At 46.3% G+C, this 23664-nt stretch overlaps 1 protein-coding gene across 1 annotated transcript in view; it reads right to left on the reverse strand.

The window, feature by feature from the left end:
- prim2 (DNA primase subunit 2) overlaps positions 1–23664 on the reverse strand; it is a 258526-nt gene that overhangs the window by 191158 nt on the left and 43704 nt on the right. The window contains exons 5-6 of the mRNA XM_072498404.1: positions 22412–22504; positions 13329–13466 (exon numbers count right to left, since the gene is read on the reverse strand). Of these exons, the coding sequence (XP_072354505.1) occupies positions 13329–13466; positions 22412–22504 (231 nt within the window). The remainder of the gene's footprint in view (positions 1–13328; positions 13467–22411; positions 22505–23664) is intronic.

Genomic DNA, 23664 nt, shown 5'->3' on the forward strand with positions numbered 1-23664 from the left:
CCTTTCTCATCTCCAGTCTTGACTATTCAAACACTCTCCGGGTCAGCCTCCCACTCTCTACCCTACAATAACACCAGGTCATTCAAAGTTCTGCGGCCCATATCCTAACTTGAAAAAGTTCACTTCACCAATCACCCCTGCGCTTTCTGACTTACATTGGTGTCTGGTCAAGCAATGCCTTGATTTTAAAATGTTCACCCTTGTACTCTCTTCCAGCCCGGAATCCCTTCAGGAAGTCTGTATTCCTCCATTTCTGGCCACATGCACACCCCAAATTTCATGGTTCCATCATTAGCAGCTGTGCCTTCATCTGCCAGGATCCTAAGCTGCGGAAATATCTCTGAGCTTCCCCACTTCTCGCTCCCCCTCCAACGCTCTCCTTACAATCAAGCTCTTTGAACAAGCTTTGGGCCTCCTCAAATAGTCTGAAGCACCTTGGGACATTCAATTACATGAAAGGCACCATATAAAACCAGGTAATTGTTGATGCACCTTCAAGCAGTATAATTACAACCATCACACCGTATTTTTAAAAATTACTATACCATGGGTGAACCATCTCAGGTATTTGCAAAAACCACTTTGCATTACCATAGAATTATCCCATCTGCCCTCAAATGGAAAAAATTGATGTAATAACCCCTACACCAACAGATTTATGTACCAAACAGGTACCCAACGTCGGTATAACAACATCATTACAAAGAAAATGTCTCAATCTCCAATGCCGTTTTCCTGTTGTGAAAAAAATACTTCAACACATATTCTTGGAAAATGTTAAACCAGTATTCATTTGGTCATGGCTTAAACCTGTTAAAACTAAATGGGCCTCTAATAATATTGAAGGAAATAATCGCAGGCTGCGGCAGAAAAGTACGCATTTGTCATCGGCATGGAAACACTGTACATCGTAAGCAGCCAGAACCTGCAATCAGTGAATGATAAACACCTTAATCATGGGCTCTGCAAAAGCTGTGCAGTACTGGAGAAGTGGTCAATGAAGTAATTAAAAGCAGAGAAAAATACATCATGGCCCAATGAAATCCAATCAAAAGCATTCAGGAGGTAGCACCAGTTGTCAACAACTTATTTTCTTCTTAAATGCAGAGGTGATAGATTCACAAGCCCTCTCAGAAAGCTAAAACTGCACCCTGGCTTTCTAGAAGATCATCTCTACTGCACGATACAATCATTTCAGATATGTAATGCATTTTTCATTCCCTGGAGCTTTGGTATACCTGCAGTTGAAATTGTTAAAATTTAATAAATAATAGGATAGGTTTGACCTGTCAAAGTTTCCCACAGAACGATACAGCACAGAAGGCCATTTGACCCATCACACCTGTGCTAGCTCTTTCAAAGAGCTAACCACTTAATACCATTCCCCTGCAAACTATTCCCCTTCAAATATTTGTCCAATTCACTTCGCAATTATTTTTAAACCTGCTTCCACCACTATCAGGCAGTGCATTCCAGATCATCATAACTCGCTGTGTAAAATACCTTTTCAGGTCACGTCTGGTTCTTTAGCTACTTTGCTTAAATCCGTCTCCCAGGTTTCTGGCCTTTCTGCCACAGAAGGTTTCTCTTCATTTACTCTATCAAGCCCTTCATGATATTGATGACCTCAGACAAATCTCCTTACTTTCTCTCTTCCAAGAAAAACAATCCCAGCTTTTCCAATCTCAGCACGCGACTGCAATCTTGCATCCTTGATGCCATTCCGGTAAAACCCCTGGACCCGGACATCCGATGTGATCCATTCTCTGAAGCCTATTAACCTGCTGCTTGTAGGTGGTGGGGAGGACAGAAGTGCTTCGGGTAGGAAGTGCTGCTTTTGGATCTGGTTTCAAAGGAACAGTGTGCACGGTGCAATCTAGACACAGGACAACAGATGCCTTTACAATGGATCCTGGGATGCCCCAAACAAAGCTATTGTGTGGCAGTGAAATAATCCACACTCCTCAAAGCAAAGTGATAGGTAGAACGTGTGCACTTTCAGTATCCATGAAGCTTACGACTGGTTTTCTGAAAGAAAGACGGGGGAAAAGAGTATTTATCTTGTGAAATCTCATTTTAAAAAAAATCATTGCCACTAGGTTTCAGGTTTTGAATCTGCAACTCCTCCAAACTTGCTACAATTTTTGCTTTACGCTATTATTGGATTAGGCCAGAATGTAAGGCAGTCATTGGTCTGCCTTTGACAATATAGAGTAGGATTTCCAGCCATTTGAAAAATGAACGGGGGGGGGGGGGGGTTCTTTGACAGAATAAATCTGTATGATTGTGTGTTTCTGAGGGTGCGGAATGCAACTGGTCTTGATTTTACCTGATCAACCCCAAGTTAAATAAAGATGTTGATGGCGCACACAGTACATAGAAACAAAAAGCACTCAGACATTCCTCTTGCATGTACTGGTAAATAAAACAGACTATGATTTGTTGTGTTCTGCGGTGTAACCGTTGTAAGGATATACACAGAACATATAGTTGTTCAACTATAAAGATGATTTATTAACAAACACGTGGAAAAGATAACTAAGGAACTACAATACAGACGATGACTACTAAATTAATTCAGTGATTTTCCTGGAGCTCCTCTAAGTGCGACTATCTTCTTGTACATCTTACTACCAACTGGCGGGTGTGTTGAGTTACGTGATAGATCTCTATCGCCACCAGCTGGTTGGAGATCGCATTGCTAACCATATGCAGAACTGTGCAACAGGCATACCACCACATGGTTCGACAAATCAACTCAGCAACTAGCTGTATTCATTAAAAAGTCACATTCCTTCATCTTCCGTAATGATAGAACTACAAGAAAACCATGGGGGGGGGGAATTAAATAAGCATTTCTCTGATGAAGGGTCATCGACCTGAAATGTTAACTCTCTCTCCCTTTCTCCCCAGATGCTGCCTGAATTGCTGAGTGTTTCCAGCATTTTTCTGTTTTTACCCCATTTTTCTGGATCAGAAAAATCATTGTAACACTTCCTCCAAATTGTGAAGAATTGCTTCAGCGTAGCAAACCAAGTCATTGCGCAAAAACTGCAAATACCTCAGTGAATGATTGCAAAGAGAACAGAGTAAACAGAGCCATCAATGCGAGTGCAATCATGTTACCATGAACACCAAATCACGAGTACGGGTGCTTCAACTCAGCATGGCTGAAGGACATGCTCAGCACATCACATCATTAAACAAGATGGACAATTCTCACACCTGCCGCTTGCTTTTAATGCACTGGTCGCACTGTGCCAGAAGTTAATCAAAACACAGACGAGTCACAATTTGTCTCCAGTGAAAGGCTCAGTGGGGAACTCTTTCCAAAGCGCTGGTTAGAAATTAATGCCATCACAGCTTCAAGGTGCCGATTTGAGGTATGAAACCTCCACAGCCCAGAATGCAGCAAAATGAATCCACCTCTAATTGCTGCACTTTGAACGATAGGCCCTGGGTATTTGCATTTAATCAACAAGAAAACCAAGCTTAATGTACTCGTTAGAAAACAATTCTTTTTGACTAATGCAGGATAGTGCAGGTTGTTTAAAATCCATTCACAAGAGATTACAACTCCTTTGAAAATAAAATGATACGGAACAAGCAGGAAGTCTGAGTGAAATTACTCCACGTGCACTTAATCATTCTGCCAGAGTCCAAGTAGTCCCTTAGCTTCACTGTGCAAATTATACAAGGCAGAGGCAACACATCTTTCTTCGCAGCAACAAAAGAATTTCTCCCCTGACCAGCAAACCGCCCCCCCCCCCCCCCGCACACACACAACAAAACCAGGCCCATCATAAAACTGAATACACACATCGAAGAATTTACTGCTGTCTCAGTGTTCTGCTGTCCCCTAGCAACAGGGACCTGCCAATGGTTCCCCAGCAATAAGCAGTGATGTGCATGGATTCTGGTCTGTATCACTGCAGCAATAGTTCAATGAAAATATAATCACACGGTAAACCACCTCCCCCACAAAATATTACACAACGGCGCACGTTCGTGAGGTGTAGATTGATTATCTACAACAACTACTTTCAATCAAAACATATCCTGTTCAGACGCTGGTAAACTAACACGGGAGCAAGTACGGTAATGCCACTCATCTCATTTTTTTGCCTGGGCAACAGAATTCACAAGTCCTAATGAATCTTTTGTACATCCAGACACAGCCCTCTCCTCCCCAGCCCCCACCAATGGCCTCGTTGTCGTCACTGGCTTATTTTAACTGCACAATGCCTCAGATAGGACTTGCCTCTGGTCGTCTGCTTGATGTGGTCAATTTTTTACCGCTTACAGAGAAGATAATAATCTGGATGTGATGGCCTGTACCACTGATTATCCTGATTTAACAAGTTCAGGCAAATGTTGAATTATGGGATTTGTGCAGTCTTTATTCTGTACCTTAAATGTTTTTGGGTGTTATGTAGTCTGACAATCCTTATGCTGGAGGGAGAGGGGTGATTTTTGCTTTCCCCCTCCTCCCCTTGAAGGAAAATGAGCAGAACCGAACAGGGTGAGGGGTGGAGGATGGGAGTGGGTAAGGTTAGTTTGTCCTCGCTTTGATCGAGGAAGCGCCCCCCCCCTCCCCCCCTCCTCCCCTCCTCCCCTCCCCCTCCCCTCCCCCCTCAGTTACAGCTAGCCAGTTTTGGTTTGGTTTCTTTTAACTCCAACCAGAGCATCCGTGCTTTTATCTTTTTAAGCCCATGCTATCTTGATGAGGGCTGGTCTAATATTTGTCTCTTCCATGGGGCGGAATCAGCCCTGAGACGGGAGTCCCTCACTAGCTGTTTACTTCACAGTTGGAGGAACTTTTATAATAATAATAATCTTTATTGTCACAAGAAGGCTTACATTAACACTGCAATGAAGTTACTGTGAAAATCCCCTATTCCGGCACCTGTTCGGGTACACAGAGGGAGAATTCAGAAGGTCCGATTCACCTAACCTGCACATCTTTGGACTGTGGGAGGAAACCGGAACACCCAGAAGAAACCCACGCAGGCACGGGGAGAACATGCAGACTCCGCACAGACAGTGACCCAGCGGCGAATCGAACCTGGGACCCTGGTGCTGTGAACCCATAGTGCTAACCACTGTGCTACCATTCTGCGTACTAAGGACAAGGGCGACCCTGCGTATCCCTTACGAGACGGTAGTTCCGTGATCTGGCTGGGTGGGCCTGGAAGAGGGCTTTGATTGCGTTGTGGGTGTCAGTGTAATTCCCGACATAACTCTGGGGTTCTCTTATTCCTTTGTCATTTCTGTTCCTAAGCTACAGCTATGACGCAACCCTGTTGTTGACTGTATCCGGCTGGGAAGCAGACGGATCTTGTATTTGGGCAGCACGGTAGCATAGTGGTTAGCACTTTGGCTTCACAGGCCAGGGTCCCAGGTTCGATTCCCTGCTGGGTGACTGTCTGTGCAGAGTCTGCACGTTCTCCCCATGTCTGCGTGGGTTTCCTCCGGGTGCTCCGATTTCCTCCCACAGTCCAAAGACATGCAGGTCAGGTGGACTGGCCATGCTAAATTGCCCTTAGTATCCAAAAAGGGTAGATGAGGTTATTGGGTTAAGGGGATAGGATTGAAGTGAGGGCTTAAGTGGGTTGGTGCAGACTCGATGGGCTGAATGGCCTCCTTCTGCACTGTATGTTCTATGTATTCGTGGCAGGAACACGTTTTGGATTCTGTCTCTAACTCATCCAGTCTTATTTCTTCCTATGTTGGCACTGACGTTTTTTATAAGCTGCACCGGTTTTGAATGGATACCTACTGCTTTTTCCTTTGTTTTGAGGCGACTACTGTTAAAAAAAAAATCTTGGAAACGTCAATAAAAATAAGTTAGAAAAAAATTAACGGTGGCAAACGTAGTTTTGAATTTGCATCACCTTGGCAGCAATCTAATGTGAGGGAAGCAAAACGGCCTGATGAAAAATAATTATAGATTCTACCTTGCTGCCCCACAGTGAGAACAATTAATCACTTTAGACTTCAATAGTCATAAAGAACCCAGTAGCAGCAAAAACAGGCGCAAATACGATCTCAGCTATTTTCATCAGGAGCTATCATGCCCAATATACATCTTTGATTTCTGCCTGCACAAGTGCCCATCCATTCTCTAAACGCAATTAGTATTCGCAAGAGGAGAAAACAAATTTGAATTCATCACCCACAAAGGAAAGATGACACCAAAACAAGCGCATCCGCTGGCCGTGTTTTCTTTTGGGTAAGAAACAAGAACAGTTACATCCAATGTGCAGCACAGAAACAGGCCGTTCAGCCCTCCTGGTCCATTCTGCTGCTTATGCTGCACATAATTCTCCTGCATTCACACACACACACACATTCACACACACACACACATTCACACACACACACACACATTCACACACACACACACATTCACACACACACACACATTCACACACACACACACACACACACACACTCACACACATTCACACACACTCACACACACTCACACACACTCACACACACTCACACACACACACACATTCACACACACACACACACATTCATTCACACACACACACATTCACACACACACACATTCACACACACACATTCACACACACACACATTCACACACACACATTCATACACACACACACATTCATACACACACACACACGCCGTGTAAAAGTCGCCCACCCCCACAAACTTTTGGCCCAAATATCAGTAATTTTTCATATACCTCATGCTAGTTTGGGCAGCTAGATTGGCAAGGGCAGTCTAGTGAGTCTTTTGAGTCAATTGCTCTTTTCTCATTTCAAAGATCAGAAATAGGTAGCCTGGGCCAGTAGGCCCCTGCTGAAATCAAGACTATGGCCAACAACCAATGAGACAGAGTCATTGCCGGCAGCTCCCAAAAGCCGACACAGATTTCAACCCCTCAAAAATATTACTCGTTTTTAAGTCGACCCCTGAATTTTAACCGAAATATTTGCTCTTCTATTAATTTACCCCTTGTGTACCTATCGCTCTTTCCCTTAAATGCATCTCTATTATTCACCTCAACTGCTCCTCGCCGCTTGCCACTTTCATTGGGGGTGGTTTGCTCCAAGGCAGTCCATCCTGGAATTTAAGAAACGGCATTTGAGCGCAAACATCAACTCACCTCACCCTATATTAATACTTCCGGAAGCTCATTTCTCCACAGTAAGAGGCCCTCAACACCTGTTGAGAGTAGTAATTTTAGGCAGTTGTCACCAAGATGAATCCACAAGGTACCAGTGTATATGAATCCAACTTTTATCGTACAGCCTCAGGCGTCCAGTGTTTTCAAGCCAATTAAATAAAATGTTATACGGTTGAATGCCCAGCAGCCAATCGGCACATGCAAACAGCAACAAAATAAATGAGCACATGCTACTGTGCTATTAGTGTGCTGTTGGTTGAGGGATAAATATTGGCCAGGATACCAGAGTTTTTCTTCTATCCTGGCTCATCCTAAATTAGCAAAGCGTAGAAGGTGGCCATTCTGTAAAGTGCAGAAGGCGGCCATTTTGGCCATCAGTTTTCTACCAGTTCTTTCGAAAAGCAATCTACTAAGTCCCACTGCTACCCTCTTCCACCGGTGTCTGCAGTGCTCCCCCCAAATAGTGCCATGTGATCTGATTGCTATTTTAATCTTGAAAAACAAGATTAAAAATCTGTAAACAAATTATGTTAATAGTCATGCTCCCATACTTTCAGAATGTACGCTTCTGGCAATGCTGACTTCCATAACGCAAACTGCTGTACAAAACCATTTACCAATAAGAGAAGCACTGGGTTAAAGACAGGAACAGATTTCACATCGTGAGCCTGGAAACCCCAAGGTGTTTCATAGCACTTCATGCTTGCAGCTGTCCTGCAGGAAAATGTGGCTGGCAATTTGTACACAGCAATGAGATTAAGTGGCCACATAATGTTCCTTGGTTGAGGGATAGAAGTTTGCCCGAATATGTGGAAAGTTCCCTTACACGTCATCAAATGGTGCCCACCTGGGACAGCAGACAACGTCTCGGTTTAATGTCGCATCCAAATGACGGCATCGCTGACAAGGCAGCACTCCCTTCGTACTGCACTGAAGTGTTGGCCTAGGTTGCATGCTCAAGTGGGCCTCAAATCCCTAACCATCTGACTCAGAGACAAGAGTTCTACCAACTGAGCCAGGGCTTCACTCCGAAGCTGTATCACATAATTCATCTGCAAAAGGTCCTGTCCATATGTTACCATGGGGTCAGGGATGTCTGACATTTAACTTCAATAGAGCAGAAAGCCTATCACCTGGAGTTAGAGAAGAGAATGCTAGGGCAGCTTAAATTGAATTGAACAATAAAACATCTCAAGGCATCATTGAACAAAACAACCTGAATGCAAGCCCGAGTTGTGGCCTAATAAGCATTCTGTAAAGGTTCAACATAGTTTCCCTGCTTCTGTACTCCTTGCCTTCACTTATGAAGCCCAAGATACCTGGGAACTCCACCACCTAGAGGTTCCCCTCCAGGTCACTGACCACCCTGACTTGGAAATGTATCACCGTTCCTTCACTGTCACTGGGGCAACATCCTGGAACTCCCTCCCTAACAGCATAGTGGGTGTACGTACACAAAGGACTGCAGCGGTTCAAGAAGGCAGCTCACCACCACCTTCTGAAGGGCAACTGGGCATGGGCAATAAATGCTGGCCTAACCAGCGGAGCCCACATCCCAGAAATTAATTTTTTTTAAAGATCCTACATGCTTTGCTAATTACTCTCTCAATGTGTCCTGCCATCTTCAACAGTCTATTCACATAAATCCCCAGGTCCGTCCCACCCTGTGCATTCATTAGAATTCTGCGATTTAGTCCATATTGCTACTCCCGATCTCTTCTGCAAAAATGCATCGCCTCATGCGGCTTTGTATTAAATTCCATCTGCTACTTGCCAGTCCGCTCTGCCAGCCTATACCCTAGAATTGCAAAGCATTTCTTTTGCTGCTAAGCGTCCATTAGATGTGAGGATGACATGGGCCTGTCGGTCTGAGTGGCACCTTTCTCACCAGGTCCACAGTACTGTCTTGGCCTTGAATCAATGATGCCCCCACAGAAACAATCTCACCCTCTCTTGGGGGAACCAATGCAAAAATTAGTCAAGTCCACATTGTTACGACACCCTGGGTAAGTGCACGGTCAAGACCAGCCCTACAGGGCCAGGAGTCCCAACACAAGTGAATTAACCAAGAACTGATATAAAAATTCCCAAAATCTTTGGACCCTGGCTGCTCAATAATTACAGTCACCAGGCTGAAACACAATTGCTGTTATAACTCAAATAAAAATGAAGTATGCAGCAATATGAAAAATGAAATTAAATGAAAATCGCTTATTGTCACAAGTAGGCTTCAAAAGAAGTTACTGTGAAAAAAACCCTAGTCGCCACATTCCGGCGCCTGTTCGGGGAGGCTGTTACGGGAATCGAACCGTGCTGCTGGCCTGCCTTGGTCTGCTTTCAAAGCCAGCGATTTAGCCCTGTGCTAAACAGCTGGATAACAAGCAAACTAGCCTTTAACTGTCCCACCCTCTACCCACACACAGGACATACAAACACAGAGGGATGGAAAGGGATAAAAATAATAAGGGTCAAGAGTCCTTGCTTCAGATGATGAGCTCCTTACAGCTTTCCTCCCAACATGCCGGTTTATTGAAGCCTGTGGTTTACGGTTGGTGGTCTTTTTGCAGAGTAATTTGTTCCATACTCACAAGCAGTAGGCTTTATTCTGAAGAGACACTTTAGCTTTTATTAAACTGGGCCTTCAACAGAAGGTTGACCTTCAGGCCTGTTCCTTTCTTGAGATCCTTTGGTCTCGAGGAGAGAGAGAGAGAGGAGAGAGGGTGCACAAACCAGGCTGGTCTCCGACAAGAGATCAGAAACAATCACCACTGGTTACTAGGCAAAGCACAGCATTTCGAACCAGTTCACTGGCCACCAGCCAGGTCAGACAAAGCAAGTCAGCCCTGATCACTGCTGCTGCTACAATCCTCCGCTCGACTTAAAGGCACAGGCCACGGACAAGCTGCTGTGCCTTAAACAGACAGATCCATGAATTATCCATGAATCAAAATGGCAATTGCAAGAACAAAATAAAGGGAAAAAGAAGGGAACAAACAGGAGGGTCCTTACAACGTCAAGATTTGAACTCATTCCCACTAAAGAAACATATTTACATGAAAGACCTTCACCAGTATGCCAGTTCAGAAAACCAGAGGTTCTTGACAGGATGCCAGCGTGGCACGACTACAAACTGACATCTGTATATCAATTGCCAGTGTCCACTGCGATCAAAGGTGGGATTACAGCAGGAAAACGGTATATTTTGCTGCAAAAAAGTCTTACTCAGCAAACTCAACTTAAAGACTCTATTTCAAAAGGGAGCAGCTCTAAGTCTCTCTCGCTCTGATCAGTTGCAATCGCTTTAAAACTCCAGTGAAAGAGCCCTTCTCTCTCCCCAGTAAGACGAGATGTCATTCTCTCGACACGACAGAAGACTGAACTTCAGCAAACAGAACACGAGCACGGCAGCAACGTCTCTCGACAAAGCACGGCGACTGTCCAGGAAAACAGCAAATGGAAGATAGTTACGTAATACAAATTACATGCACATAAATCAGTCCATCATTTGCAGCAGGCGTGAGTGGTGAAGGAGTTACCCAACCAGATCCAGTCTAGTCGGCAACAGAGGCGTCACACGCTGAAGCCCGAAGTTGTAGCCTGCTGCAACTTCCAACCTACCTCTGCAACACGAGTCACATTGGCAAGGCATCTGCCAACAGGAGGACTTGCGCCAACCTGATCACTGAATTGATCTCAAGCCATTTGCTGCTCGATAAACTTAATACTGCTCGATTCAATAAACAACTTCTCCATTTTACGTGCGGCCTAAGGCACAATTATTTTTAAATCAATTTGATGCAGCAGGCCTCTCCCGCTGGATAAGAGTTGGCAGACCCGGGTGGAATATGATGGAGTAATCCACCATTCTTAAACTAAAGATGGTTTCTGTGGGGATTTGGCACAACTCTCAAGTTGGATGAAGAACACCACATCATGCATCCTCAGAAGCTGCTACATCAAATGGTAAGGGAGGTAACAAGGGAAATGAAGACCACAGTCTGAAAAACTGGCAATGAAGCCTGCATTTAAACAGCACCTTGAACACTGCAAAGCATCCCAAAGATTATAACAAGCCGCACCCATTTTGCTGATTTGTAGACTGAGTAACAACAAACCAACTGTAGATTTGCAAAGGCTTTAAAAGCCTTTAAATCAGGGCACCAAGCCCAACATCGACCTTCCTACAATCAGGACAATAACCTCCGATAGGGATTTCACACCCACAGTGGTTCGCAAGACAAAGGTGGCTTCAGGCAAGGATTAATCACAATCCACATTCAATTTACTGCCGAGCCTAGATCGGGTGTGTGCCATCTCGACTCCAAAGCTTCATTATTATCACAGAGGTCGTTGGAACAATACTTTTTTCAGCAGTTTCCAATATTTCAATCATTCATAACAACATTCCCGCCACCACCCCATTCAATATTAAGATCGGCAAAGGTTTGGCCAGTGCAATCAGTACAATAGTGTAAGGAGGCAATACAGAAGACCAAACGTTGGACCCGCAGTCAAACAATGGGCCGTAACTTCCTGGAGTGGTCATCAGCGCCAGAATGCCACTCTGTACACACTTAACTGTGCCAAATATCTTCCGTGCCTGTCTCGCCTGGCCTTCCACCGCAGGCCAGGTGAGATCCAGCAACACCCACTGTTTCTGAGGCGCAGGGTCAAAGTCTAACAGGGTCGGAGTGAAGGAGGTCATGTCCTCCTTTTTGCCTGCACCAGCTACTGTAAAGCAGGCAAGGTGAAACAGTCCCACTGAAATGGATATACCATGGAGAGCTTAAGTGTCCAAAGTAAGTGGATAGGATTTGAGGAGTGAAGAGTGGGGGTGGAAATTAGAGATCGGTGAGAGTGGAGGTCAAATAGGTGGGGGGTGGTCCAGCCAGGTTAAGTCGGAAGGCCAGGACCTAGGTCAGAGATACAGAGTCGGGCCCACGGGTTTGGTGAGGGAACACCACGGGGAAGGATGGTGATGGTGGGCGAGAGTCCCGTGCAGGGACCGGTTTAAATTCTTCTAATTTTGGGGGGGAGTTGCTATTAGTGTCACTCTGCCGGAACCATCCGAAGTTCGTGATTTAATTCACATTTCCGGATGGTTCCCAGCGCAGGCCAATTTCCCAGAGGAAGTTACTGCTTCCGGGCAATTGCCCTACAATCCTTACCTGGGAACGTTCGAGAGGATTCCCCTAGCGCATCTTTGAGATACCCCCCAAAATCCAACACTGGGGAGCCCGAGTTATGGCCCATTTGCTTTCTTCATGAAAGATTACCGTCACCGAATGTAACAAGACAGCAAATCACAAGAACTTGTTTGAAAGTACTTGCAAACAATTCACACAGCGTCTGCTAAACTGTGAACTGTTCAGGTTTCACCAATCACGCCTTCCACAAAAACTTTAGTGAGCCAAAGGACTTGCAAGAGAAAAGGAATCCAAAACACACAATGGGACCACATTTGGCTTGCAGACCCACTCAGAACGCAAATCATCGGCCTGAAACCTCCACTCCTCTCGCCATTGATGTGGCCTGACCAGCTGAGTGTTCCCAGCTTTCCCTGTCCTTGCTGGAGATCTCCAGCACCCACAGTATTCCGTATTTGTGGAGGCAGTTGTAATGTCACTTTCTGCAGACACCTACGGCGGTTGGGAACAGGGCAGTGGCGAGACACACTTAAAGCACACTCGGGAACGCTGTCAGCTTCTTCTAGACATATGCTAAAGTATCTTGTTCTCTAATATTTGAAGAAACCAGGTGATCCCGCTTGCAACCTCAGAACTTTAAACACTCATCAGGTGTGAGAGGACGGAGAGCTCTCCTATGGGTGCAGATACTGGCAGAAGCGCTTCAGCTGCGGTAGAGCCTAGCACTGCGCCTCACAGCCACTGGTATAAGACAACAGCGCTATCCCAGTCTGTTGCCCAACACAGCAGGGACCACACAAAGTAACTCAGTCTACTTGAAGGAGCAACTGAAAGAGATGATGAGCTGCTTTATACAGGTGCACCCGCCTTCTCGACAACTGAAGGACTCCATCATCCCCCTCACTTCAACGATGGTATATTTACCTCAGAAGCTGAATGTTAGCGGAAATCCTTTTAAACTTTTATTTCATCGCCGACGTAAGAAGAAACTTCCCATTTTTAAAAAAAACACTTACTGCCAAAGACTTGGAAAGCCGCTGTCGGAATTCATTCAGGACTATAACTGCGATCTCCGGGTGAGGTATGTATACAAAACCATCTTTAAGAAAGACCTTGCGGGCTCGGACCAACTCAAGAACATCAGTAAAATAGACCTAATGGAGGCAAAGAGGCAAGTTAAAGATCGGCGAAACAATAAACTGCACACAACAGTTAATATTCATCAACCATCAAATTAGACTAAATAATTTATTTGGACAAACGCCATGGTTCTCAAATACCCACATCACAAACGATGAGCCCCTTGAAACAACTGCAATCATTCAGAATCCTAATTGTATACCGTAAGCCTTGACTAAGCGCTGCAACATTTATCAAACTCTATTTGCCACGTCAATTTAAAAGCAGCTGCTAAGATCCAACTGCAATGTCCAATAATAACTGTAAAAATACAAAGGTTAGTGGGTCACTAATTAATTGAGCAAGCGCTGGCCTCGACTCCGAGAAAGGATGCAAGGGCTTTCGGGAGGCAATTGTCTCCTTCCAAGAAACAAGGACGGCGAATTGATCTGATTAAGTTTGGATTTCAAATTACTTCAATTCCAAGTAAATTGAAAATTACCACCTCGTTAATTTTTAATGGCAAGTATAGGGCCTCACCTCTCTCCGCAATGGTTGAGCTCCTGCAGCAGCAGATGTCTCACGGTATTGGTTAAAGTAAGCCTCAGGGTACAATAACTGGAGCATTATACCTCACTATGCACACTGCATTTTGATAGCCTTTTGCTAATGGGCATAAAGGGCCTGCATCAGGGAAAGCAGCTCGCTACAGAGATGGAGACCTGTGTAAACACGCTTTATGTCGCAAGCTGTACTGCTTCCTCAAGTAAAGTGCTTTGAATAGGTTTATCCTGCAGTCAATTAGTGGCGAATTGTTGTGGCAGATGGATGGTCAAGTGTTCCATTCCAAATTTGTTTATGCTTCATCAATAATTTTTTAAAATGTATTTCATTCCAAACATATTCAAAAATACAACACAGGGCAGCATGGTGGCACAGTGGTTAGCACTGCTGCCTCACACCGCCCAAGGACCCAGGTTCGATCCCGACCCCGGGTCACTGTCCGTGTGGAGTTTGCACATTCTCCCCGTGTCTGTCTGGGTCTCACCCCCACAACCCAAATATGTGCAGGGTAGGTGAATTGGACAAGCTAAATTGCACTCCTGCAGGATATATTCCGGCAGCTTGGGTAACCCTCCCCATTCCTTCCGTGCAAAATCCCTCACTTGCATATACCTGAATTCACTACCCTTCAGCAGCTCCACCCTCTTCCCGACCTGAAAAGCTCTCTTCCATAAGACATAGCAGAATTAGGCCACTCAGCCCATCGAGTCTGCTCAGCCATTCAATCATGGCTAATATTTCTCCCAACCCCATTCCCCTGCCTTCTCCCCATAACCCCTGACCCCCCCCCCCCCCCATTAATTAAGAACCTATCTATCTCTGCCTTAAAGACACTCAGTGATTTGGCCTCCACAGCCTTCTGCGGCAAAGAGTTCCACAGATTCACATCCTCTGGCTGAAGAAATTCCTCATCTCAATTTTAAAGGATTGTCCCTTTAGCCTGAGATTGTGTCTTCTGCTTCTAGTTTTTCCCACAAGTGGAATCATCCTCTCCACGTCCACTCTATCCAGACCTCAGTATTCTGTAAGTTTCAAGAAGATCTTGGGATTTTCAATAAGATCCCCTCTCATCCTTCTAAGCTCCAACGAGTACAGACCCAGAATCCTCAACCGTTCCTCATAAGACAAGTTCTTAATTCCAGGGATCATTCTTGTGAACCTCTTCTGGACCCTTTCCAAGGCCAGCACATCCTTCCTTAGATATGGGGCCCAAAACTGCTCACAATGCTCCAAATGGGGTCTGACCAGAGCCTTATACAGCCTCAGAAGTACATCCCTGCTCTTGTATTCTAGCCCTCTCGACATAAATGCTAACATTGCATTTGCCTTCTTAACTGCCAACTGAACCTGCACGTTAACCTTAAGAGAATCGTGAACAAGGACTCCCAAGTCCCTTTGTGCTTCTGATTTCCGAAGCATTTCCCCATTTAGAAAATAGTCTAAGCTTCCATTCCTCCTTCCAAGGTGCATAACCTCGCACTTTTCCACATTGTATTCCATCTGCCACTTCTTTGCCCACTCTCCCAGCCTGTCCAAGTCCTTCTTCAGCCCCCCTGCTGCCTCAATACTACCTGACCCTCTACATATCTTTGTATCATCTTCCAGGTAAAAATTCCTCGCCTTCACCAGCCCCACCTCCCTCCACTTCTTATACATGTCATCCTTCTCCCCCGGCCTCAACCTGAGATTTCCACAGAACGGTGTCAGCACCGACATCCCTCCATCCCGAAGTGTCTCCTCAGCTAGTTCCACACCCTGATCGCTGACTGTACCACCGGGCTCACCGTATACCCCCCTAGCGCCAGCGGAAGCAAAGCCGTCACCATGGCCCTCAGGCTGGGCCCTCTACAGGACTCCGCCTCCATCCTAACCCACTCTAACCCCTCCTCCTCCCACCACCGTCTCCCCTTCTCCACGTTCGCCGCCCAAGAATAATGCAGCAGGTTTGGGAGCACCAGTCCCCCTTTCTGCCTCGGCCTCTGTAACAGGGCTGTCTTTACCCGACCCAGACAAACTGCGAGATCACTGCCTCCAATTTCCAGAAAAAAGCCTGAGGGGTAAAGATCGGTCCCCAAACAGGAAGTTCGGCAGCCCATTCATCTGAACCACCTGGACCCTCCCTGCCAGCGTCAAAGTCCAGCATATGTCACTTTCTAAATTCCTCCCTAACCTCCTCCATCAACGTTGTCGGGTTCCATTTGTTCATCATCGCCCACTCCCCTGTCATCTGAACCCCAAAATACCTAAATAAAAGCAAATTACTGCGGATGCTGGAATCTGAAACCAAAAGAGAAAATGCTGGAAAATCTCAGCAGGTCTGGCAGCATCTATAGGGAGAGAAAAGAGCGAACGTTTCGAGTCCAGATGATCCTTTGTCAAAGCATTCAACTCCACATGATCCCTGACCACCAACCGCACCTTCTCACAAAACCCTTTGTCCACCAAAAGCCGCAAATCCAGCATCCATCCCGGCATCTGCTCCTGCCTCGAACTAAGCGTGACCTCCAGCCAGTGTGGTGCATGATCTGAGATCACGATTTCCACCTACTTCGCTCCCACCACCCCCACCACACCGCTCGACTCATCACAAAAAAAATCAATTCTGGAGTATACCTTGTAAACATGCCCCTCCTCCCGGGTTCCTAAACCTCCGCGAGTCCACTATTCCCCTGAGTTCCATAAACCCTCCAAATCCCTTCATCATCTTCAACCTTCCCACTGACTTAGGGCTTTAACCTGTCCATCCTCGGTTCCATCACACAGTGAAATCACCAGCATTATCACCCCCAGTCCCTGGACATACCATGCTACAAATCTTACCGGAGCGGTCTCCGTGATCGCCCAGAGGACATTCGACTGCATCAAGCAGTCCTTACATTAACCGACACACAGGCCAGGTTGGCCACCTACACAGGGGAACCATTGGACATTGCAGGAACTACGATGACCCCTGTTGTTTATAGACGCCAGGAGGGGCGTTTCCCACTTATCGTGGTGCGCAGCCACGGGCCCAGCCTGTTGGATCAGAACTGGTTGCGCCATTTGCGGCTGCAGTGGCAGCACATCCTCCAAACAGTTTCTGGAGGGTTGACTGAGGTGCTAGGACAGTACCCAGATATATTCCAGCCCAGTTTGGGGAAAATAAAAGGGGCTGTAGCCCGTATCCAAGTCGAACCAGATGCCACGCCGCGCTATTTCCAGGCGCGCCCAGTGCCTTACGCCTTGCTCGAGAAGGGAGAAGGGGAGCTCACTCGTTTGGAGTTCTTGGGTATTATCAGGCCCGGCCGTTTCGCTGACTGGGCAGCGCCAATTGTACCTGTAATGAAGCCAGATGCCACAGTTTGCTTGTGCGGCGACTATAAACGTAGTGAATACAGCTTCCCAGCTTGACCGATATCCAATGCCTCGCATAGAAGATCTCTACGCGAAGCTTGCAGGCAGACTCTCGTTCACAAAATTAGATATGAGTCACGCCTACCTACAGTTGGAGCTGGACCCTGCCTCCCGACCATATGTAACTATTAATACACACCGGGGCCTGTATGAATATACACAGTTGCCCTTTGGGGTATCCTCTTTGGGGTATCCTGCGCTATCTTTCAACGCGTCATGGAGGGCATCTTGAGAGGTTTACCGCGTGTCGCTGTCTACTTAGACGATGTTTTGATGACAAGGACGTCAGAGCAGGAACATTTGGAAAATTTGGAGGCTGTCCTCAAGACGCTTTTCAGAGGCTGCAGTCCGTTTATGTCGTACAAAGTGCGTCTTTCAGGCGAAGGAAGTAGTCTACCTGGGTTATCGGGTGGAGCGCGAAGGTTTGCACCCCGTTGCAGAGAAGGTGCGTGCAATTCAACAGGCCCCCGCCCCGACTGACACTTCGCATCTTCGTTCTTTTCTCGGCCTCATAAACTATTACGGGAAGTTCCTCCCCAATCTGGCAACTACACTGGTCCCATTGCATCTTCTGCTAAAGAAGAATCACACCTGGGTTTGGGGTCAGCCGCAAGAACTGCTTTCCAGCGGGTAAAACAACAATTGTCGTCGTCTGGGTTACTAACCCACTATGATCCTGGAAAGCCTTTGCTCATCACGTGTGATGCATCCCCATATGGTATTAGGGCCGTCATGCCCCACAAGATGGAGAACAGGGCCAAGCGGCCAATAGCTTTCGCCTCCCGCACATTGACTGCAGCGGAAAAGAAGTACGCGCAGATCGAGAAGGAGGGCCTGGCGGTCGTCTTTGCTGTGAAACGCATCCACCAATATGTGTATGGCCGCCACTTCACTATCGTGCTGGGACTTTGAGAAGATAAGCCAATGCTGCCCATTGCTTCCGCAAGGATCCAGCACTGGGCTTTGTTGCTCGCTGTCTACGAGTATTCTCTGGAGCATAAACTAGGGACCCAGATAGCGAAAGCCGACGCACTGAGCCGATTGCCTTTGTCGACCGGCCCCATGTCAATCCCCACAACCGGTGAGGTGGTTGCAACCCTAAATTTTATGGACTCCTTGCCTGTCACGGCATCACAGATCAGCGAGTGGACCCAGACGGAGACAGTCCTGTCAAAGGTTCTGTATGGTGGGCAACATAGACAGCTCCCAGGCGAGTTGCGGGCATTTTCCTGCAAGTTGTCAGAATTTAGTGTGGAACACGGTATCCTCTTGTGGGGGACTCATGTGATTGTCCCGGAAAAAGGACAGGAGCTGATACTAAGGGACTTGCACAATGGGCATCCGGGTGTGACCAAAATGAAAATGTTGGCCCGGAGTGATGTCTGATGGCCAGGCCTCGACACCGACATTGAGAAGGTGGCCCAAAACTGCTCCATTTGCCAGGAGCATCAGAAGCATCCGCCGGCCACGCTCCTACATCACTGGGAATGGCCAGGGCGGCCTTGGGCACGCTTGCATGCAGATTTCGACGACCATTTTTCAAGGATCCATGTTCCTTCTATTAATCGATGCCCAGTCTAAATGGTTCGAGGTGCATAAGATGGTAGGCATAACGTCCTGCTCAACAATCGAGAAGATGCATTTGTCTTTCAGTACTCATGGCCTCCCTGAGGTGCTGGTCACGGACGACGGCACTCTGTTCACAAGTGAGGAGTTTGCGAGGTTCATGAAGATGAACTGTGTACGCCATATCCGCACCGCTCCATATCACCTGGCTTCCAATGGGTTGGCGAAGCGCGCAGTGCAGGCATTCAAACGGGGCCTAAAGAAGCAGTCATCCGGGTCGATGGACACGAGACTGGATCGTTTTTTGTTTTCATACAGGACCACTCCACATGCGGTGACTGGAGTAGTTCCTGTGGAACTCCTAATGGGCCAGAGACTTCGCACCCACCTTAGAATGTTTTCCCAGACATTGGCGCAAAAGTACGCTGCACTCAAGAACGGCAGGGTCATGGCCTTTCTCAGCATTGGCCGATTCAGCAGTTTGCGCCCGGTGACCCAGTGTTCATTCGAAATTTTGCTGGTGATGCCCAGGGTCTCTAGTGTTATCTTTCGCCGAAAGGGCCCTATCACTTACCAGGTGCAAGCCCAGGTTCATCTCCAGCGCAACCATGTAGACCACGTGTGGTCCAGAAGACCATTTCTTCCAAAGATTCTCCACCCCTGGAGCTCACTTCTACAGCCACAGAGACCAGACACAGTGGAGAGTATTCCTCACAATCTTACAGTAGTGCCGCACTCAAAGCCTGCACAGCTCGTTGCAGAACCACGTGTTGATAGGGACGCCGAGATGACAGAGGGAGTGGACACCGACTCAGAGATGGAGACACAGGACGCCTCAGAGTGTGATTCCTCAGGCCCACGGGCCGTGGATGTACAACCGTTATGCCGTTCATCACAGAAACGCCGTTCTCCGTCTTGTTACACGCCGCCTGATCCAGCGCCTCGTGCAAATGGTGTCTGGGCTGCGGCAAAACGAGTCCAACGCCCTCCTTCGTCAGGGTCTTCGGTGGATTCCTTGGACTTTGGGAGGGAGGGATGTTATAACCTGCCTGCTTACCACTGGCTGGGGACTAATGGCAATCCCACAATCCTAAGGAAGTATGAGCTTCATTATATAATGTTATTGTAAATAAATGTTATTTCTTTCTATTCTACAGCTCCTGCTGAATTCTTCGTGGCCCTCACAAAAGATGGGTGAACCTGCAGATCAACAGTGAAAAGCATAAGAAGAAGCATTTGACACAAAGGTGCCAAAGCCTGGATGGATATGGCAGAGGGGAACTACCAGACAGGTGCCATGAATGAGGGGCACAGGTAACACGGGGAGACTGGAGAAGCTGAGACTATTCTCCACGAGGCTGAGAAGGTTCTGGGAAGATTTGTGGAGGGTTCCAAAGTGATGAGGAGCTTTGGTAGAGTCGATAAGGAGAAACGGTTCTCACTGGCTGGAGGGTTTGAAACAAGGGGACACGTTTAATATAATTTGCAAATAAAAACCAGGGTGTGAATAAGACTTTTTAATATAAAGTACAAGGATCTGGACTGCATCTCTGAAAGGGTGCTGGAAGCCAATTCTATATTAAATTTCCAAAGCAAATTAAATACTAGGGCAAGATAAATTTGCGGGGCTATGAGGGAAGAACAGGGGTGCTGAACCAATCGATGCTCTTCAATAGAGCGGACACAGGAACAATGAACCAAATGACCTCCCATTTCCATGGTACACGATTTATTTACGAACACAAAATCAAATAGCAAAAGAACAGCCCGCCTTAAAAGGCAAAAAGCTGCAGTTGCGAAGTTAAGCAACCATGGTCAACAAACAAGCGACAGCACTAAACTAAATGAAAAGGTCTCACTGAAATGCAATAAGTGGAAAGCCAGTGGACTACGAAGGCTGCATAAACAACCAAGGGATTTTCGAAAGGTAATGGAATGAAGGAAATGAGCAGGAACAGCAACTTGGAAGAGATCTCAAAGCTGACAACAACGAATAAATACATCTGAGAATGGTAAGAGGACATGTGGGCCCATTACAGACAAATTAAGGCGATGCTGTAATGAACAGCAGACTTGTTAAATGAGTACTTTGCATCCATATTCACAGTGGAGGGAGGAGGACAAAATATGGACATCTCATTGTGCGTCTGCAGACTATTAGAATCAGTGGTTTCACACTGGCCTCATTACAGAGCTGATTGCGATTCACTGTTTCTCACCGTACCCTTAATTATCTTCTCGTCAAATAGTCTGTAGTAATAATTGCAGAGTGAAAAAAAAACATGCTTCAGCCATGACAGAAGCTTCTAAATGAATTGTATTACTACATTATTAAGACTCAGGGCCCTGTTTTGTCACAGTTTTGGTGCAGAGATTCACAAGACCATGCTGCAAAACAAAAAGCGTGTCTTTCAGGTTAAAGGGAAGGGGAGAGGCGCTAAAGGAAGGCTAAGTCATGGAAGGTTCAGCACACAGGAGGAGGCCACCCAGCCTAATCCCACTTTCCAGCATTTGTTACGCAGCCCTGTGGGTTGCGGCACTTCAGGTGCACATCCAGGCACCTTTTAAAGGGAACTAACCCAAACCCTTTCAAGGCTGCGAGTTCCAGCCCCCGACCATCCTCCGGGTTGAAAAAAGTTTTCCTCACCTCTGATCCTTCTAAATGTTGGGCAACACGGCTTTGAGTTTGCTGTACTTCACCCATTTTGTTGCACCAAAATTGCTGTCGTTCAAGACTGACAAAGAAAGAAAAATATTTGTTTGTTCACACTCTTCCCCTAGCCTTGCTCGCACCCATCAAATGTACATAGGTCGAAGGAGAAAACATGGGAGGAAAATACCCGTGGTGCAATGTTATTTAGGTGACCTATGAAAGCAAAAAGTGATTCCAAAATTACTGAAAATTGACAACAAACTCTTTGCAAGTCCTTGAATTTTGCTGGTTCGGTTGACCTGGTCAGTTTTTCTTTTATTCTCCCGGTGTTGTTGAGCATTGGTGCAATATCAGTAGGTGGACTACATTCTTCTGGAGAGCTCAACGTCCTAGGCTGTGACTGCCCGTAATAACAGCTGCTGCTGGGTTACCGTCCATGCCTCAGAATTATTCTGGCACACAGATTTAAAATATATATAATATAGACTGTGACCCAAGCCGGGAATTGAACCTGGGACCCTGGCGCTGTGAACCAACAGTGCTAACCACTGTGCCACCAATTCAGCAGCGACGTAAGGCCTCAATAAAAAAAAGTCACTGCGTTCAGCTGACAAATGTGAATAAGGTCGCAGTCGAAGAAAAGAAGAATTCAGATTTCATCTCTTTTGAAATATTTTAAATTCTTCTTATGCCCAAAGGTTCACACATTTGTACAAATTTGCCTCTTAACCTAATATAAAAATGTGAAAAAATTACAAGTAGAGTTAGGTTCTAAACAGCTGCTCAAATCATCTTTGTTCTCACCTTGTAAAACAACCACTCGGATATTTTAATGGAACCGTATCCACCGGAGTCGGCCAGATTCTTCTTCTGAAGCTCTTTTTCCTCCTCTCCAATCTAAATAAAGTTTTTTGAAAAAAATCATTGTTTCAGTCAACACTTTTTGTTTTGACAATCACAAATAACTTTAACACGTCCCCGATCATCCAGGGCAAGGGAAGTATAATTACACAGGTTACTGCCCAAAAGACACTGCTCTGGCTGGCAGTTGGAAGTATTGAGAATGCAAAACTCTGTCCACAGAAAGCGTCGGCCAACGGGGCATTCTGTTTGTTCAGTACTGGAAGGTGAGCCTGATTCACGGGTTAACAGTTAATATAAACCATGCAACACGTAGGATTGGGAGACTCTGCTCAAAGCAGTCAGTTACGATGTTCTGGAATGCACCTTCCGAAAAGGTGGTGGATCCATAGAATTTACTGCGCAAAGGAAATAAATTCCTGAATTCTTTTTTGGATTCGTCAGTGACTATCTTGTACGATTGGTGCAGGAAGAGAATTGGAATCTTGAATGATTGGTAACGGAAGGGAATTGGAATCTTGTACAATTGGTGAATGGAGAGAATTGGAATCTTGCACGATTGGTGAATGAAGAGAATCGGAATCTTGTACGATTGATGAAGAGAATTGGAATTTTGTACGATTGGTGAAGGAAGAGAATTGGAATCTTGTACGGTTGGTGAAGGGAATTGGAATCTTGCACGATTGGTGCAGGAAGAGAATTGGAATCTTGTACAGTAGAGTTCATTTGTACTGCAACACGGCATGGTGGCACAGTAGTTAACACTGCTGCCTCACAGCGCCATGGACCCCAGTTTGATTCCAGCCTTGGGCAACTGTATGTGAGGCGTTTGCACACTCTCCCCGGGTCTGCGTGGGTTTCCTCCGAGTTCCTCCCACAATCCAAAGATGTTTTGGTGGATTGGCTATGAAAAATTGCCCCTTAGCTTCCAAGGATGTGCAGGTTAATTGGGATTACCAGGATAGGATGGGGCACTGTTTCAGAGGGTGGATGCAGAATTGGTGGGCCAAATGGCCTCCTTCTGCACAGCAGGGATTCGGTGTAAACTAGGGGAGCACCTCCTGCACAGATGCAGCTGTTTAAAGTAAGATGTGATTTTTAAAAACTAAAATCCCCCAGTCTTAATGCTTGCGCAAAGTGGACAGGGCAAGCCCTGAAACTCTCTCATTTACTTGCTCCAAAAACCAATTCATATT

Source organism: Scyliorhinus torazame, chromosome 4 (genome assembly GCF_047496885.1).
Source record: "Scyliorhinus torazame isolate Kashiwa2021f chromosome 4, sScyTor2.1, whole genome shotgun sequence".
Classification (NCBI taxonomy): Eukaryota; Metazoa; Chordata; class Chondrichthyes; order Carcharhiniformes; family Scyliorhinidae; genus Scyliorhinus; species Scyliorhinus torazame.